The sequence below is a fragment of the Cololabis saira genome, chromosome 5 (assembly GCF_033807715.1).
Source record: "Cololabis saira isolate AMF1-May2022 chromosome 5, fColSai1.1, whole genome shotgun sequence".
Classification (NCBI taxonomy): Eukaryota; Metazoa; Chordata; class Actinopteri; order Beloniformes; family Belonidae; genus Cololabis; species Cololabis saira.
The window spans coordinates 36,503,116-36,517,244 of record NC_084591.1 but is presented as its reverse complement, the minus strand read 5'-3'; the positions used below and the strand labels follow the sequence as shown (position 1 = coordinate 36,517,244).

Here is a 14,129-nt window from a genome sequence, read left to right as displayed (position 1 = left end):
CACAAGTGAACGGATCGTATCAAATTGCTAAACTTAGTTTAAAAAAAGTTGAATTCTTTATAGTTTTTAAATTCTATCAGTGAATACCCCCAATAGTGGACATGTGAACTGTAATCTGAAGTCTGCTGGTTGTTGGTGGTTCAGTTCATCCCTCAGCTGTCTTTAAAAAGTAAAATCACACATCTTCCAGATTTTTATAAGTCAAAGTAGCACCTGAGTAGATCTGAGATATCATCAAACTGCATACATGAAAACAGGGTTATGGGGCACAACAGTGAAGTCATTAAGAAGCTTACAGGCGTTCTGGCAGATTAGGTTTTCCCCTCCTAATCCCGTAGATTACCACTGCACAAGCCTGCTGGCTGTGAGTGCTCCATTGCGTTTGCACAGGTTCTTCACATTGATCTTTTTTTTTTTTTTTTTAATTGAGCTACATAGACTGAGATGGATTCAAGCAGTTGAGAGGACCGGTCACCGTGCAACAGGAGTGCAGGATCAGAGCTTCAGCAGCCGGCTCAGAGTTTGAGAGGTTACTGATGAGTTGTGGGATACAGCCTGGTCTGGATTTAATGAAACCGTCCACGGACTTTCGTAAAGACGACAGCATGGAGATAGTTCTTCATAGCCGGGTGTAGGTGCCTGGTACAACTGCTAACTCTCATCTCAGTGGATCACTGGCTGAGCAAAGAGGATCATCTCTTTTTGAGACTAATGCAGACGGTCTCCATAGCTCTCTGTAGTGAAATGGAGACAGAGCCGTGCTGTGGAGAGCAGCAAGACCCCGCAGCGGAACCTGCGGACCCCGGGGACGAAGCGGCCGCCCCTGAATCTGCTGAAAGCGAGACCCTGACCGAGTCACCGTGTGAGCCTGCGGCGGCGGCCGAGGAACCGTGCGGCAAAGAGCAGGTGGAAACTGAAAGCTGCGCAGGAGAGAGTAAAGACCCTGGGACAAAAAGTCCACCGGAGAGTGGAGGGACAGAATGCAAGGAAGAGAAGAAACTGAAGAAAACAAACAGCTGGAAGATGGTTCGGTTCCAAGACCCGTCGACAGAAGACGATGTGTTGGAGAGGGACAGCTCAGCAGAAATCCTCTTTCCAGAATATGCTGTGGAGGAGTGGACGTCTACACCGTTTGAGCAGCTGTTCCTGGCAGACGACTGGGAAAACATCAGCGGTGAGGACACTGACATTAGACATTTGAGCTTATATTTACCCAAAACTAATCTATTCCACCATTTATTCCTGTCTCCTAATGCAGAGGACAATCTGTTGAGGAGGAAGGTACTAGAACCCGGGGACTCGCAAGCCCCGCGGTCCACCTGGGGCCAGGAGGTCATCGTCAGGATGCAAGGTGTTCTTGAGGACCGCACCGTGGTCGAGAAGGACTGCAAGCTTGTATTTGTGATCGGAGAGGGAGACGTAAATCAGGTAAACACCTTTCGGATGAGAAGATCCTGTGCCTTGAATGCTCGTATAACGTGTTGTTTTTGGCGGTTGTTTGGACTTAATGGTAAATAAAAACGGTTCCTCAAAACCTACTTTGTAGGCCCGCATTAGCTCGGTGCTAACATCGTCATACCCACAGTGCCAGCGTGATTAGCAGGTCTTAACTGCGTGCTTGCAAGCTAAACTCTTGTTAATATTTATAAAGAACCAAAGTGCAGCTGGGGCTGTCGGGGAAGTCGTTGGTCGTAAACATTCACAACAAATTGCAACTTATACTGAGGTGCATCTGCATGTCTTATCATAATTACATCTGTGATTAGCAGGTTCACAATCTTAGATATGAAATTCATCAACTAGAATCAGTTCATTCAAATGCACAACAGGAATGGATATGTCTATATATAATTATGGCAGATGTTACGTAGGTTGTATTTCTTGACACCTGTAGGCCCTGGAGGAGTGCGTCATGTCCATGCAGAAGGGGGAAATCACGTTCCTACTGGCAGACTCTCAGTATGCGTACGGACTTCTGGGAAGGTAAGGACTTTCCAGTCACTGCCTCAAACTGCAAACACAAATTAGGAAACGCACCCGTAGTTATCTCCGGCAGTAACAGCGTATGACTTATCATCGCTGGGCTCCTGAACCTGTTGCTGTGGGGGCAGCTTGGTTATCCAGGGGTAGCGGGGTTAATGGACCATAAACAGGAGCAGATGGCTTTCTCCTAACACCATTCAGAGGCAGCCTATCGGTGGTGTGTTTGTAACCTCTCGACCTATGGGAGAACACTGCTCGTATTACAGCCAATGGCTTGGGTTTATAACCTTTGCACTTTCAACGAGCCCGAACGGTGCATTCAGGGCTGCTGAAAACCCGTTTGTTTATGGTCTAACTGTTTACTTGTGATTACCTGAACATGTGACAGTGAGTAATAGGATCAAAATAATCCTCCAGATTGATTAGGATGTTGTCTTTAGCAACATAGTGATAAACATATTTAATTTTAACACGTTTGAAGGTAAAGGGGTTACATTTTTTTTTGTGATTGAGTTTGTTTTGATTGCTTAAATCTCGCTGTCATTCCTGTTTTCTCATAAAATGCTACAATAACAGCCCTTAAGACATCAGAATTTTCGGCCACGTGTGGAACACAGACGGCCATTTACAACGTAGCTGCATGAAACCGCATCCGTGTACCTGGAATATTATCACTTGGCGGTAAAAGCCTGAAAAAAGGCCACTTTTATGAGCGCTCCTGCTTTTACAGCGTGGGGTAAATCACAGGACGATGTCAACGCAGGATTGAGATGTGGGGAGCGCGGGTCTCTAAGTGTGGAGCGAACATTTTCAGCCTGCTCTGAGGGTCCTGTTTGTGCTGTGGGGCTCCGTGATGGAGAAGAAGTGTGGGAGGCGAGGCTGAGGAGTCCCCGAGGTGTCGTTTGTGGAGAAGGAGGCAGCAGAAGGTTGGCTAATGATCGTTTTCATGTTGCTGATTAGAGGTGTCTGCTTTGGAGCCAAACATATTCAAACGACGATAGGAGCGTCGCGCCACATCTTAAACACGATCCACTCACCGATGTCGTTCGTTGCCCTCAGTCACTGAAGTCAAGTGCATTAGTTAACAGTTTAGGCTCAGTCTCCCACATGAGGAATGAGATTTAAAACTTAAATTCAGGGAAGATCTTCACTGAATATTCCTCTTAGTATCCAAACCACGTCGGTGAAGTCACAAGTTAGCGTGTCATTTAACGAATGTGCTGGTGTGATACGTTGCTCAGGATAAACTGCACCTGCCTGAGAAATAGTCTTCTGCGTAAGCCTCAAAGAAACGACAATGAAACTCAGCAATGGATGTTTTGTTTCAGTGTAAACCGGACAGGCTCTATGTGCGTCTGCGTTGTAATATGACGGAGAGACAACGAAAGCAAATCTCATTACCACCTCCTTCAGTTGTCTGGCAGATGCGCTGGCCCGGCTCTGTCCGTGGCCTGCTGCAAAAAACCGCCATTAAAGACAGGTTGCAGTGTGCACAGAGCTGCTAAGACAGTGTTGGAGACACACTGGCTGCAGAGCCTGATGTGATCAGAGCTGCTCCTGGAAAAAAAAGGTGAATACAAGAGCATTGAAGACCCCCTGGAGAAGTGGCTTGATTGTTTACAGCTGATAAGCTGGTCGTGATGGAAGTGAATGGAAGACAGACTGCTGTCTTTTGTTTTTTTAGGGAGGTTTTAAAAAGTTTGACAAAAGACTCCGTCACGCTCACGTTCGAGGAACAGAGGGGAGCTTCATGTCTGTTCCACCATGAGAAAGCCAACTTGCGCGGACATAAACAGCGTCCCTTCAGGTCATTGCCGGGGGGGGAGGGGGAGCTGACGTCTCATGATCATCAGACACGGACTCCTTTAACAGCTGCAGCAACTTCAGTGACCAAATGGAGCTAGCTTCATTAGTCTTTCACAACCCGGAAGTCAATACCCGTAAACTTAGCTTAATTTCTGACTCAACAAAAATAAACTTTCCAAAAAGTAAGAAGACACTTTGTAAAAGAACGACAAACAAACAAAAAAAGCTTGTGTTCCACGCAGATCATCCATATGAACACAGGCTGCATTTAAAGTTTTCTGCCATGTGAAGAGGGGGGTTAAGACTATTTTGACTGGCTGTCAACAAACATAAAGAGAGGCTTAAAACCCAGGCCTGGCAGGAGTGTCGGCACACTTCCAGTCTCTACTGAGAGTGGCACATGTCAAAGTAGAGTTAGTTACACCTCGGGGATGTGTCAGCTGCGATTTACAGCGTGCATAAATGTACTGTTAATGTGCTGAAAAGTGCACCTTAACCATGCACATTATGCACACGCATTATACAAAGTGACCTTTCAGCATGAAAGACTTTTAAATAAAATGTTTCACAGACATAGTCAGTGAATTGACACAATTCCAGAAAAATCATTTATTTTGTACTGGCTCAAATCTTTTCCGAAAAGAGTAAACATCAAAATATTTACATAAAAAAACCTCACTCGTGCAAACTACACAGAGTACCCAGATCTTTCACAATCTTTGTTGTATATCTATTGCAACATAACAGCATAGTAACTGAAACCAGTGTTGCCGGACACCCAAAAACACCCAAAAACCAAATTATTGTAAAGAAAATCGTATTTCCACTAAAACTATTATACGCGGCTCCAACACCAACAGGGGATGAGAAACAAGTTTGCAACATATTCTGACAGCGACAGATTGTATTGCTTTCTGTAAAATCCCCCCCGTCCTGAGCAAGCACCGGGCGACTGTGGAAAGAAAAAAAAAATTCCTGTTAATAGGAAGAAGCCTCTGGCAGAACCAAACTCAGGAGGGGAAGCCATCTGCCTCCACCCGTTGGGACTTTCATTGAGATTTTATGGGGAATATTTGCATTTTTCTAAGCTTTCATGTGTTATTATTGGTTTTATGTTTGGTTTTTACTTGTTAGTCAACCATGGTTGTTTAAATGTGCTTTACAAATAAAGATTGATTGATTGATTGATTGATTGATTGATTGATCTGAGCATGTATGCATGTATCACATTTTGGGAAACTGAGTGTGCATACAAAAAAACTTGCCTTGGCGAGGGTAAATAGATCTGTTATAACTGAGCCAGTAAACGACTAGTCCGGGAAATAAAGGAAAATGAGAAATGTTGGGATTTCAGCGTTTCGTGCTTTAGCAGTTAGTCTGTAGAAAAACAGTAGAAACACTCACCAGATGGGTGTGTACCTCTAAAGTGAGGAAAAACAAACAAGTCGGTATGTGGGGGTGGGGGGACTCACCCTCCGACCCTGCGGGATGCGGGCTGATGGCTGCCGGTACCTAGATTACACCTCATAGGTTCGGTTTTATAGCAGCAGGGTGGAGCAAGCTGGGCACAGTTTACAGCTCATGGGAATGTCGTGTCTCCATGATTTGTGATTATTGTGTATTATTTTCCTTTTCCTGTCACTTTTTTTCTTTTTTTTTCTTAAGAGCTCATACTTGTTGTATAATTGAGTTTCTGATTGTAAGTGGAAGAAGGCGAAGACTCGCTCAGGTCTTTCATCTTTTGGTTTCTAAAATTACATTTAATCAGATATTGTCAGGGATTGCCTGATACAATCTTGGATGTCTTTCAACAGCCAAAGAACTGGCTCTTGGCCAGTAAAACTGGTTTTGAGAGGCATCTGCTCTTTTCTGGTGTAGGACCAAGAACAGAAGTTACTTAAACACAGAGTGAAAGAGAGGCTGACGGGAATGTTATTAGTTTTATACTTTGACATCAGGAAAACAAAGCACTTTTGTACAGGTGGTATAAATTTACACAACGACTGCACCTTATTCTAGTCTCATTTTCAGCTATCAGCCACATGATCACTAATTCCAAGAAAGTAAAAAAAGCCTTGTTTCAAAATAATTAGAAGACTGATTTTAGACTAGCTTGCTCGTAAGAAAGCTAAGAAAGATATTTTTGCATAAAATTTTTTTTACTAGATTTATGGAATGGCTTATTTGTAGATGGCTGTTATTTTGGAGTCCATGTAATGATCATTTCAAAATTACAAACCCTGAGTCACCACTGTAGACAATACTCCTTCGGTTTATATGAAATATTTAATTAGAGTCAGTCTGGAGGCGTTGTGTTTGACATACAATATCAAATGTCATTGAGCAATTTTCTTGGGAGAAAAAGGGAAAAGGGCTAGCGACTGTTGAAACCTCGCAGAGGCATACCCGTATCCAGCAGGGAGTGTTGCTGATGGGGAGGACATTTCCCAAAACAAAAAGCCAGAAGGCCAATTGACTCATCAGGTAAAAGCAGAGCTCTCTGTGATCGTCCCGCAGAGAATAGCTGAAGCAGGTGCCTCTTTGCTTGAAAAACTTCCACAATTACTTAATTCAACGAAACAAACACATTCATTACAGCCGAGGTGAGCAAAGGAGTGAGACAAGAAATGATAGTCAGCTTTTACGCACATCAGCTAAGCCTGTTCAAGTAGGGGTTGTTCCACCCTCATGGTGCATGGTTGCTCTGTGTGAAAGGTAAAGAGTTAAGCAGGTGGGATGCAGATTTGTAGCTACTCTTGCGAAATATAGTCTGACGCAGAAGTTGTTCCTAGCAAAACTTAGTTTGATTGTATTTTATTTCAGTTCATACCCATCAAACCCTTCAAAGTCCTCATCCTCTGTTTCTGCATTAAAGAGCTCCGCTAATTCAGCTGTGCCAGTCCGAATTTCCTCGCTGTCAGAGTCACATTCTGTGCCGTGCGGCCCCTCGGAAATGCCGGCATTTGCAAAAGCTTGCAAAATAGTCCCAGCAGACACGTTAGCCCACGCATGATGTGTGAAAAAAACCACCGGGTCGCCGCACATAGACCTGCCTCAGCCACTCGATCATCCCTTTCATCCAGCCAGCCCTTTTCATTCGCCTTTATAATGACTCCGGCTGGAAACGTCTTTAGGCAAAGTTTTTCTTTTAAAAATCACCATAGGCGGCAGTTTCTGTCCATCAGCGTGGCAGGCAAGCACAACAATAAATGACGACTTTTCATACCCCGTTGTGTGGATTTCCCCCGCGCGGGTCCCGTCTCTCCACCGCGCGGGTCCCGTCTCTCCACCGCGCGGGTCCCGTCTCTCCACCGCGCGGGTCCCGTCTCTCCACCGCGCGGGTCCCGTCTCTCCACCGCGCGGGTCCCGTCTCTCCACCGCGCGGGTCCCGTCTCTCCACCGCGCGGGTCCCGTCTCTCCACCGCGCGGGTCCCGTCTCTCCACCGCGCGGGTCCCGTCTCTCCACCGCGCGGGTCCCGTCTATCCACCGCGCGGGTCCCGTCTATCCACCGCGTGGGTCCCCGTTAACTCCACCGTGTGATTCACCGCATGTGGCACCCCGTCCATGTTGGGGATGTGGCTGGGCTGGATGTGTTTGTCGATGATGTGTCGGCTGCAGAATGAGTGGAAGCTCTCCATCTTTTCCATATAATCTGCCGGGCGCTGCTGCTGCGCTGGCACCGTTTCATGAAGCGAAAGCACCAAGACGGACCTCCATGAAAATGTTCAATTTTCATTTCTTCCGCCAGCGCTACTGCTTTCAGTCTGAGGATGGTCTCATTCACGTCCGCAACTCACGGGTGCTTCACACGACCCCTTCTCCCTTTACCGTTCTCATGGTGGCCGTCCTCCTTACATTACCGTAATACAGGTAATAGATACGGCGCACCGTTTCATTGGGCGCGCAGCACATTTTTAAAAAGAAAAAAGAATTTTATGTGCGCCTTATGGTCGCGAAAATACAGTAATATAATAGCGCTGATCGTGTCCCTCTGTGTTTGAAGCTCAGCGTCAGTCAGGACGCTCAGCTGCTGCTGGAGCTGGAGCTGGAGCTGCAGCTGCGGTGAGTGGGCTTGCCACCCGTCCCTTGAAATACGGAATTGTTACGTAATTGGGAATTAAAATGTATATAAAAACATTTTTTTCCGTATTTCACAATCGTCCCATGCACGTCTGTCACACACGCACACACTAGTTAAGCCTAATTATGCCTAAATAATGGTTACGCGTTAAATCGACGCAGAGCCTACGCCGTAGGGTAACGCCGTAGGTTACACGGCAAGGGGCCCTGTACGGTGCACGGGCCGCGTAACCTACGCCGTATGCTCTGCGTCGATTTAACGCGGAACCATAAATCAGCCTTGAGCAGCACTGAGGGAGGAGGGGAAGCGGGGCTCCGTCCCGTCTTCGCACAGTGTCTTGATGATTTGCAATTACAGGCTGAGCCTACCGTTAGTTCTTAAAGGAGCCGTCTGTAAGAAATGGCCAAAACTGGTACTGCAGTCACTTTCAAAGTATTGTTGAGCGGCGTGTACCCTCCCCCTCCTCCCCCCGACCAGAGGTTGCCAGGTAGGCTGCAGAATGCAGCAGGAACATAGGCTGCCATGGCTGCGATAATTAGAGCCGAGCTGGCAACCCGGATGCTGAAACAATACTGACTTTGTGATTGGGAGATAGGTGGAACAAAACAAAAAATGACAACATAAACATCAGTTGAGGGCTGCAACTCCTCTTTTTAAACTGGAATATCCTGGCTTGAGTGCTGTTGTCAGTGACATAAGTATTTGAAATTAACATGATTTTTAAATGTCTGTTGACATATCGGGGTCATTTTATGATTCGTTTTATTATTGCTCTTACATACAGCTCCTTTAAACTTTAAAATAAGGGGGGGTGAGAGACAAAAGCATGAGTTTGAAAAGTGGGGGGGACATGTCCCCCCTGTTCCCAGTGGAAATTGCACCCTTGCGCCTCACGGCGTTTTATTTTCACTCGCTTTATTTTATACTATTTATATACTATTTATACTTTTACTGTGACCACCAAATAATGTCGTTTTCCTGTCCTCCACATCATCCACAACATCTAGATCTCAGTCTCCGTGAAATTTAGTGGCACGGTGGCTCCACACGTCTCATTCATTCTGACGCCAAACAGGCTGCAGGAAGCCGCTGCGCATGCTCAGCAGGCTCATTCATATGCAAATACTACTTTGCATTGTCCTTTTAAGGTATGAAGTGGGCGTGTAGAAGACGGGATATGAGGCGGATTCACCTGCGCAACCTTCCAGCTGGACTGTGATTTATAAAGCGAACATTGCGTGCAAGTGTGCGTGCACGCGGTTTTATAAATCCAGATTTTTTTTTTGCGCACACCATTTTCGGCTTTTGGGTGTACGTGCACTTTTAGTATGAATCCTACGCACTCCATTTTAAATGAGCCCCCTGGGTATTAAATGGAATGGGTGGAGCGATGTCAAACCAAGCTAGTGGAGCGATGGGAAACGAAGCTAGTGGAACAATGTCAAACCAAACCAATCACATGGCAGCAGCTCAATACCTTTAGACATGTGGGCGTGGTCATGAAGACCTGCTGATTCAAACAGAGCGTCAGAAAAGAGATTGAAGTGATTATTAACATGACATGGTTGTATTTCACAAACTGTTGGTTTTCTAGGGTTTTCATGCACAACCATCTCTGGTAGTCACAGAAACGTTGCCAAGAGAGAAAACAAAATATCCTGTAACTCGCAATTCTTTTTGTGAAAATGATTAGTTGACGTCAAAGACCTTAGAATGGTCATCGTCGGGCAACAGTGACTCAAATAAGCACTCGCTAAGCTGGGCGCAAGGCCATTGTTTGGATGCACAGATGACGCACATCATCTGGAACCTTGAGGCAGATGGGTTACAGCAGCAGAAAACCACATTGGGGGCATTTCTTTTTTCTTTTTTTGTCAGCTATAAAGGAAACAGCAGTTCGACCAATCTGATGAGTCTTCTGCTGCGACATCCAGAATGGGAAGTTTGCGTCATGGATGTGCAGCTGACAAATCATTAACAACTGTGTGATGTTATGTTAGTATGGACAGAGATCTCGGGGGAATATTTCCAGCGCCTTGTTGAATTTATGCCACAAAGAGTTTAAGGCCGTTCTGAAGGCAAAAGAGGGTCAAATCTGTCACAGACAAGGTGCTACCAGCAAGTGTACCAATGAAGTCTTCTCTGCATTAATTAAATGTCGAGTGTGAGTTTCATTTGCTATGGAGGGTGTTACTGTTCCTCTTCTTGCAAACCAATCTCTCTTCTCATCACCCTCCGTAACATGACACAGCCAAGAACTGGCAGTTCTGCTTTTCACTTACAACGGCCACTTCCCAGTATACAGGTAGAATGAGTCACAGCACAGTTGCGTCACTCTCTGCTAGTTTTACACCTCGTATGCACACGAGGACCCCTTTCGTCTTTCCATACGCGTAAGCGTGTTGTCCACGCAGGAAAGGCGGAGGTCGTCTGGGTGCTGGCCGCAGCCTGACTCGCTCTGAGGAGCCACCAGGGCCACATGAATCAATGTGACCTCTGAAACGCTCCCCTGTGGAAAACCCAGTGGTGAATCTGAACCATTTCTTGTCTGCCGGTGCTTTGTCTCAGCAAAGGATTACTCAGACAAACAGTCTGCTGCTTGGCATAACTTACACCAGCATGAGGAACATCACTCAGATTTACTGTTTGTCATCAGCGACAGATTCCAGGAGCAGATGTTAACAGACAACTCAATACAGCTCTTGGCTGCTGTGTCATGTGACTGAAACAAGTTTGACCGTAACCTTCTGGTGTCTGGGTTTCTCTTTCCCGGCACGGCAGGCTGACAAGAAAGCCACACCCAGACCTCACGCTCCAGGAGCACGCCGGTGAGCACTGACAGCTGTAGCACGCTCCAGATAAGATCGAGGCCCGGCTCTCAACGAGCATGCGCGCCCTACCGGTCTGCAGCTACAACAAGTTAAAACAAAAACAAACTAAATCTGGGCAGAGCACTGTCTTTGATTTACTTCGCAAATCTAGATGATGGGTTGTTTTGGCACCAGGGCTGTATTTTACCAGTAAGGCCAGTGTTTGAACTGAGGCTGTCCTTCGTCTAATCTCTGGGGTGTTTACCTTTTTTCTCCTGCTGCCAGTGGCAGGCTTATCGCTCCTATCTCTCGTAGCGTTGGCTGTAACACAGCTCTGACCTCTGTTGTGATACTTCTGCTGTCTTTGCTCAGGGGGTATTTAGTTGGAAAGCAAATCTCCTAACATGAAAAATGCTTTTATTGAGTTTCACGTGGTCCGTCTTCTCTTCATGGGAGTTTTTCCATGAGTGGGGCGATAAAGAGGTCGGGTATTTAGTAACTGCAGAGGGAATTTCAGCTTTGTTGTTGCCTTTATATACCCGCACAACAACTTAAGCACGTACAGCCAACACTCATAAACCCATCCTTCAATGCATTTTCAGATTTTGGAAATACAATTTAAATGGGACCTGTTATGGCATCTAATACCTATTTTAAACAGGCCTTGAATGTCTTAAAAACAAACTTTTGATTGTTTTTGCTAAATAAATTAGAAATTCAGCCTCTGAGCCATGTCTTTATCTTCCCATTCTCTAACCTCATTATCTATGTGGGATTCTGAGTGGGCGGGGCTATGATAATGAGGCACTGTGCTGATTGGCTGCCTGAATGACGCGATACACCTCTACGAAAAAATGGCGGAAGCTCCGGCCGGCGGAGTTAGTTGTGGGCGTGGTTTCACGCATCGGAGGCCAACCTATGTAAATCACATTTATAACATTTATATCCGTAACGGAAGGGAGCAGAATCTGAACGGCTCGTACAAGCCACATCACACTGGATGGCTCATCCGGGCGGCTGTACAGACACTGCAGAATTTAGTTGCTTTCCTCCTTCTCTGAGTTGGCAGGCTGAGGGGAGACCACTTTATATATGTTAAAGCAAGAGAAAATGTGTTTTTCATAATAGGTCCCCTTTAAATATCCACACCAGGATCAATCATATTGTCAGTCTTTGCAGCGCACTTGCACCATTACCTTAATTATAAGGTTGATGCTGATTACAAAGAAGACACCCCATTTAACCCCTCTCTAAATACAATTAAGAAGTATTACCTTGTTAAAATGTCCATATAGTGTTTTTATCTTGTGCTGCAAACATTTCATGAACAAAGCAAGCGGCTGACAGCTGCACCTGATTGGCCCGGGGTCGTTGTATAGAAATGTGCTTTTATGAAGCAAAGGTTCAGAGTCTTTATAGTCTAAAAATGATGCAGGCTTTGCTTTAGTTCAGCGTTTGGAAACCACCTTGGTCCTTTTGGAGCCATGGGAGAAGAAAAGCAACCATTTCTGGGCAAATATTCATTTATTTGATATCTATTTAATGTTTGAGATATTTTCAAAATGTTACATTACTGCATGTTTTTGTTAGTTTCAGATCCAGCCGTTTTCATCTTTTATATACAGTCTCATTTAAGCTAAGTTTTAATGGCAATGAAATATGTTAGGACAATATACATTTTACATTTATTCAAATCAAAAGTTTCATCCATAGTATCTGTAGTTTCTCAACTCTTGTCAAATAATTTGATAGCAGTATCTTTCTCACAAAACACTTGCATTACTAGCAATAGTCTATTTTTTTTTTTAATCGGCAGAAAATTGGCTAATCTTTTTTATCTTTAATATCATGAAACAATGATTTTAGCACTTTTTTTTACCACGCTTCCTTAATCCTCATCATTGTGGTTGTTGCCACTGCTGTTTGTGGTTTTCACACCCAAAAAATACACAAAACAGTTTTGTTGAAAATGTTTTAAAGTATAAAAAAAAAACAAAGACTTTAAAACCTCTTGAACTGAAATGCTTTGTGCATTTTTTTTGTGTGGGGGGGTTGTTATTTTTTAGGTATAAAGTATAATGGCAGAACGATGGCTAACGTTAGCAAGGTTGCCTCACAGCAGGAAGGTCCCGGTTCGACTGAATGGTTGTTTGTCCCACTCCGTGCTTGCGAGGTCAGGAAAATTCGGCCAAATCGATGTGCGGACTAGTATTCTCTCCGCTCAGTGGGATTAAGCTGGACTGGTTTATGAAGATCTTTTAAAGTGTAAACTTAAATAACATGTTACAAAGTCTGATTGTCCTGATAAACGTGGTTTGTCTTGTACCTGCTGTCTTAGTCTTCCCTGTGTCTCCTACAGGTTAGTGTCGAAAGATCCCATCTGTACTGAAACAATGACCCCACAGACATGTCTCGCTCACACCTCTTCACCCTGCTTCTAGCTGTGCCTTATTATATAACTCAGGACTAGTCAGTATGGACAAAAGATTATATCTCAAATATATTTCAGACTTACTGGCAAAACACTGTCTGGATGGTATATATGAATAAGCATGTCTTTTTTTTCTTCTGTCCTTATGCACCCTCTTTTCATATGTTCATACAAGTGTATTCCTCTTAAAGCTGTACTTGTTTACATTGTTGCTCTGTATCTGTCATCAGACAAGGCAATGAGTCAAAATAGTGACTGAAATAGCCTTACAGTCGGATAAACACCACCCCGGACGTTGTGTTTTGATATCTGTTGTTCATGTCCAACACATAAGCGGCTCACAGCCGGGCTGCAGCTGTTAGGGGAGCCATGTGAAAGAGGAAATGCCTGCACTGACAGGGTTGGTACGGTCACTGTTCTGACACTGTTCAATGACATTTGGTCACCGTTTGTCATTTTAATACTGGCTGCTTTTTAGGGAATATTTTTTTGGCAAAGCTTCTACATTGTAAATAATGGAGAAGAGTTGTGAAGTCTGCAGCTCACGGATGGATGGATGGATGGATGGACGGACGGACGGACGGATGGATGGACGGATGGGGAACCAAGAAAAAGAACAAGTGCAGTCCTACCAATGACTTTACCATCCACACCCGCTGCTATTTTTATATCTGAAAACCTTTCAGCAAACCTGTAAATGAACCTATCTTGCATCCACAACTGTCGTAGCCTTTCTGTTCTCCACACGTCTGTTTACTCTTCACAAGACAAGGCAAAGCAGGGCAACACTGAGAGCTTTTGAGGCGCAAACTACGTCTAAAAATATGCGTCATTTTCCCATTTTGAAGTTATTTTGCCTCCCTTCTCTCTCTTTGACACCCACTTTTCCAGACTGCTTGCCTTCAAGGGTGGCTGTTCACAACGGCCATAAACACTTTCGCCTTCAGATGTGGTCAGACAACGTGGCCTACACAGGACTTGTTTTTAGCTCACGCCGGTCTTTGATTTGCTGCATAG

At 44.8% G+C, this 14,129-nt stretch overlaps 1 protein-coding gene across 1 annotated transcript in view; it reads left to right on the top strand.

Moving 5' to 3' along the window:
• The first annotated feature begins 373 nt into the window (after positions 1–373).
• The window catches only part of fkbp16 (FKBP prolyl isomerase 16), a 38,136-nt gene continuing 24,380 nt past the window's right edge, over positions 374–14,129 (top strand). Inside the window, exons 1-3 of the mRNA XM_061721880.1 lie at positions 374–1,174; positions 1,259–1,428; positions 1,895–1,983. Of these exons, the coding sequence (XP_061577864.1) occupies positions 712–1,174; positions 1,259–1,428; positions 1,895–1,983 (722 nt within the window). The 5' untranslated portion in view covers positions 374–711. The remainder of the gene's footprint in view (positions 1,175–1,258; positions 1,429–1,894; positions 1,984–14,129) is intronic.